The 6,000-nt window shown below is 42.5% G+C and overlaps 1 protein-coding gene across 1 annotated transcript in view; it reads right to left on the minus strand.

Annotated features, from left to right (window-relative positions):
• Window positions 1-5,768, minus strand: part of PRKACB (protein kinase cAMP-activated catalytic subunit beta) — a 60,600-nt gene extending 54,832 nt beyond the window's left edge. Inside the window, exon 1 of the mRNA XM_069981481.1 lies at window positions 5,589-5,768. Coding sequence (XP_069837582.1) covers window positions 5,589-5,634 — 46 coding nt within the window. The 5' untranslated portion in view covers window positions 5,635-5,768. The remainder of the gene's footprint in view (window positions 1-5,588) is intronic.
• Window positions 5,769-6,000: the final 232 nt, after the last annotated feature.

A 6,000-nucleotide genomic window follows, 5' to 3' on the forward strand; every position in this document is an offset into this window, starting at 1 on the left:
AACCAAGGTATCACTGTGTGTATATTATTGAACACCAGCGACACTGACCCTATATACACAGTACATCTCTCTATCTATACATATAGGGTCACTGATACAGTATGTATAGATAGAGAGATGTACTGTGTATATAGGGTCAGTGTCGCTGGTGTACAATAATATACACACAGTAGTACCTTGGTTTAAGAGTAACTTGGATTAAGAGCGTTTTGGTTTAAGAGCTCACAGTTTTTCAAAATTATAACTTGGTATAAGAGCATTGCTTTGGTATAAGAGCATTGCTTTGGTGTAAGAGCTTCCTGTACTTAGTGAGAGGGGGAGTGGAGGAGGGGCATGGTCTGCATAGCGGGGTCTACAGCCCTGTACTCTGACCCAGGAAGTCTCCCTCACCTTCCAAATCATAGCAGATCCACTTCAGGCTGCGGCTTACATCAGGGGACAGGACTGTGGGGGTAATCTCTCCATAGCTGTAACCTCTCTCTCCCTGGACAGAGAGTGCTGCATGTATGTGCCCACATCTGTCCTGCTCATTCCTTCCTGCTCCCTGCAGTCTCTGTCCTTGTGTTTCCCATCCTCTCCATTACTGTACAGTAACTTATAATATCACATATTCTGCTGTTTCTGAATGTTTGTTTCATCTGTTTTTCATGTTATTCAGAATAATAAATCATTATTTTTGGGATGTGGAACCAATTGTCTGCATTTAACTTATTTCTTATGGGAAAATTTGCTTTGGTTTAAGAGTGGATTTGAATTACAAGCACGGCCCCGGAACACATTATGCTCCTAATCCAAGGCACCGCTGTATACACACATATACTGTACACCAGTGATACTGACTCTATATACACAGTACAGCCCCATATATACTGTATACAGGGACACTGACCCTTTATACATAGTATAGCTCCATATATACTGTATACAGGGACACTGACCCTATATACAGTACAACTCCATATATACTGTATACAGTGACACTGACCCTATATACACAGTACAGCCCCATATATACTGTATACAGTGACACTGACCCTATATACACAGTACAGCCCCATATATACTGTATACAGTGACACTGACCCTATATACACACTACAGCCCCATATATACTGTATACAGTGACACTGACCCTATATACACAGTACAGCCCCATATATACTGTATACAGTGACACTGACCCTATATACACAGTACAGCCCCATATATACTGTATACAGTGACACTGACCCTATATACACAGTACAGCCCCATATATACTGTATACCATTGACACTGACCCTATATACACAGTACAGCCCCATATATACTGTATACAGTGACACTGACCCTATATACACAGTACAGCCCCCTATATACTGTATACAGTGACACTGACCCTATATACACAGTACAGCCCCCTATATACTGTACACCAGTGACACTGACTATATACACTATACAGCTCCATATATACTGTACACAGTGACACTGACCCTATATACACAGTACAACTCCATATATACTGTATACAGTGACACTGACCCTATATATACAATACAGATCCATATATACTGTATACAGGGACACTGACCCTATATACACAGTACAGCCCCATATATACTGTATACCAGTGACACTGACCCTATATACACAGTACAGCCCCATATATACTGTATACAGTGACACTGACCCTATATACACAGTACAGCCCCCTATATACTGTATACAGTGACACTGACCCTATATACACAGTACAGCCCCCTATATACTGTACACCAGTGACACTGACTATATACACTATACAGCTCCATATATACTGTACACAGTGACACTGACCCTATATACACAGTACAACTCCATATATACTGTATACAGTGACACTGACCCTATATATACAATACAGATCCATATATACTGTATACAGGGACACTGACCCTATATACACAATACAGATCCATATATACTGTATACAGGGACACTGACCCTATATACACAGTACAGCCCCCTATATACTGTACACCAGTGACACTGACTATATACACTATACAGCTCCATATATACTGTACACAGTGACACTGACCCTATACACACAGTACAGCCCCCTATATACTGTACACCAGTGACACTGACCCTATATACACTGTACAGCCCCATATATACTGTACACAGTGACACTGACCCTATATACACAGTACAACTCCATATATACTGTATACAGTGACACTGAGCCTATATACATAGTATAGCTCCATATACTGTATAGCAATGACACTAACCCTATATACTTAGTACAGACCACTATATACTGTATACAGTGACACTGAACCTATATGCACCGTACAGCCCCCTATATAATGTACACCAGTGACACTGAACCTATATACTGTATACACTGACCCTATAAACACAGTACAGAGCCGTGTATATATATATATATATATATATATATATATATATATATATATATATATATTGTACAGTGACACTGACCCTTTATACACAATACAGACCAATATATACTGTATACAGGGACACTGGCCCTATACACACAGTACAGCCCATTATATACTGTATGCAGTGACACTGACCCTATATACACAGTACAGCCCCCTATATACTGTATACAGGGACACTGACGCTATATGCATAGTATAGCTCCATATATACTGTATACAGTGACACTGACCCTATATACACAGTACAGCCCCATATATACTGTATACACTGACCCTATATACACAATGCAGACCCATATATACTGTACACAGTGACACTGACCCTATACACACAGTACAGCCCCCTATATACTGTATACACTGACCATATATACAAAGTGACACTGACCCTATATACTGTATACACTGACCCTATATACACAGTACAGCCCCCTATATACTGTACACCAGTGACACTGACTATATACACTATACAGCTCCATATATACTGTACACAGTGACACTGACCCTATATACACAGTACAACTCCATATATACTGTATACAGTGACACTGACCCTATATATACAATACAGATCCATATATACTGTATACAGGGACACTGACCCTATATACACAGTACAGCCCCATATATACTGTATACCAGTGACACTGACCCTATATACACAGTACAGCCCCATATATACTGTATACAGTGACACTGACCCTATATACACAGTACAGCCCCCTATATACTGTATACAGTGACACTGACCCTATATACACAGTACAGCCCCCTATATACTGTACACCAGTGACACTGACTATATACACTATACAGCTCCATATATACTGTACACAGTGACACTGACCCTATATACACAGTACAACTCCATATATACTGTATACAGTGACACTGACCCTATATATACAATACAGATCCATATATACTGTATACAGGGACACTGACCCTATATACACAATACAGATCCATATATACTGTATACAGGGACACTGACCCTATATACACAGTACAGCCCCCTATATACTGTACACCAGTGACACTGACTATATACACTATACAGCTCCATATATACTGTACACAGTGACACTGACCCTATACACACAGTACAGCCCCCTATATACTGTACACCAGTGACACTGACCCTATATACACTGTACCGCCCCATATATACTGTACACAGTGACACTGACCCTATATACACAGTACAACTCCATATATACTGTATACAGTGACACTGAGCCTATATACATAGTATAGCTCCATATACTGTATAGCAATGACACTAACCCTATATACTTAGTACAGACCACTATATACTGTATACAGTGACACTGAACCTATATGCACCGTACAGCCCCCTATATAATGTACACCAGTGACACTGAACCTATATACTGTATACACTGACCCTATAAACACAGTACAGAGCCGTGTATATATATATATATATATATATATATATATTGTACAGTGACACTGACCCTTTATACACAATACAGACCAATATATACTGTATACAGGGACACTGGCCCTATACACACAGTACAGCCCATTATATACTGTATGCAGTGACACTGACCCTATATACACAGTACAGCCCCCTATATACTGTATACAGGGACACTGACGCTATATGCATAGTATAGCTCCATATATACTGTATACAGTGACACTGACCCTATATACACAGTACAGCCCCATATATACTGTATACACTGACCCTATATACACAATGCAGACCCATATATACTGTACACAGTGACACTGACCCTATACACACAGTACAGCCCCCTATATACTGTATACACTGACCATATATACAAAGTGACACTGACCCTATATACTGTATACACTGTCCCTATATACACAGTACAGCCCCCTATATACTGTATACAGGGACACTGATGCTATATACATAGTACAGCTCCATATATACTGTACACCAGTGACACTGACCCTATATACACAGTACAGCTCCATATATACTGTACACCAGTGACACTGACCCTATATACACAGTACAGCCCCCTATATAATGTATACAGGGACAATGACCCTATATACACAGTACAGCCCCATATTATACTGTATACAGGGACACTGACCCTATATACATAGTACAGCCCCCTATATATTGTGTACAGTAACACTGACCCTATATACACAGTACAGCCCCATATATACTGTATACACTGACCCTATATACACAGTAAAGACCACTATATATACTATACACAGTGACACTGACTCTATATACTGTATACACTGTCCCTTTACACAGTACAGCCCCCTATATACTGTACACGGTGACTCTGACCCTATATACACAGTACAGCCCCATATATACTGTATACTCTGACCCTATATACACAGTACAGCCCCCTATATACTGTATACAGAGACACTGACCCTATATACACAGTACAGCCCCATATATACTGTATACAGAGACACTGACCCTATATACACAGTACAGCCCCATATATACTGTATACTCTGACCCTATATACACAGTACAGCCACCTATATACTGTACACAGTGACACTGACCCTATATACACAGTACAGCCCCCTATATACTGTACACAGTGACACTGACTCTATATACACTGTACAGCCCCATATATACTGTATACAGTGACACTGACCCTATATACACTGTACAGCCCCATATATACTGTATACAGTGACACTGACCCTATATACACTGTACAGCCCCATATATACTGTATACAGTGACACTGACCCTATATACACAGTACAGCCCCCTATATACTGTACACAGTGACACTGACCCTATATACACAGTACAGCCCCCAATATACTGTATACAGAGACACTGACCCTATATACACAGTACAGCCCACTATATACTGTACACAGTGACACTGACCCTATATACACAGTACAGCCCCCTATATACTGTATACAGAGACACTGACCCTATATACACAGTACAGCCCACTATATACTGTACACAGTGACACTGACCCTATACACACACAGCGTTAGTCGGTGAGTACCGCACAGCTCCGGGCTCCGCACTGTGAGGAGGCTGCGGCCTGTGTGTCGCTCAGTCCCCGGTGTTTCCCGGCTCTCGCCCCCCGGTATGTCGCCCCCAGCCCGGGGCCCTCAGGCCGCACTCACCGCTCTCTATCTCGTTCCCCTTCTTGGCGGTGGCGGCGTTCCCCATGGCTCACGGGCTCGGGGGGGGCTGGTGCTGGGGCCGCTGCCCGGCTCTGTCCGTCTCTCTGCTCCGCTCCACCGACTCGTCCAGCAGCCGCCGCCTCCGCCGCCGCCACACGTCTAGGACCGTCCTCCGGAAGTGACGTCTCGGCAGCCCGACGGCACGGAGGGGGCGGGGTGTTGTTACGGGAGACACCGGGGCCGCCTCCTGTCACACCGGCCTTCACTGTAAACACTGGCCTCCATTGTAAGGCCAGCCTCCACAGCACACCAGACATATACTATATCCTCCACTACACACCAGACGTATACTATATCACCGGCCTCCACTACACACCAGACGTATACTATATCTTCCACTACACACCAGACA

This window comes from Dendropsophus ebraccatus, chromosome 8 (genome assembly GCF_027789765.1).
Source record: "Dendropsophus ebraccatus isolate aDenEbr1 chromosome 8, aDenEbr1.pat, whole genome shotgun sequence".
Lineage (NCBI taxonomy): Eukaryota > Metazoa > Chordata > Amphibia > Anura > Hylidae > Dendropsophus > Dendropsophus ebraccatus.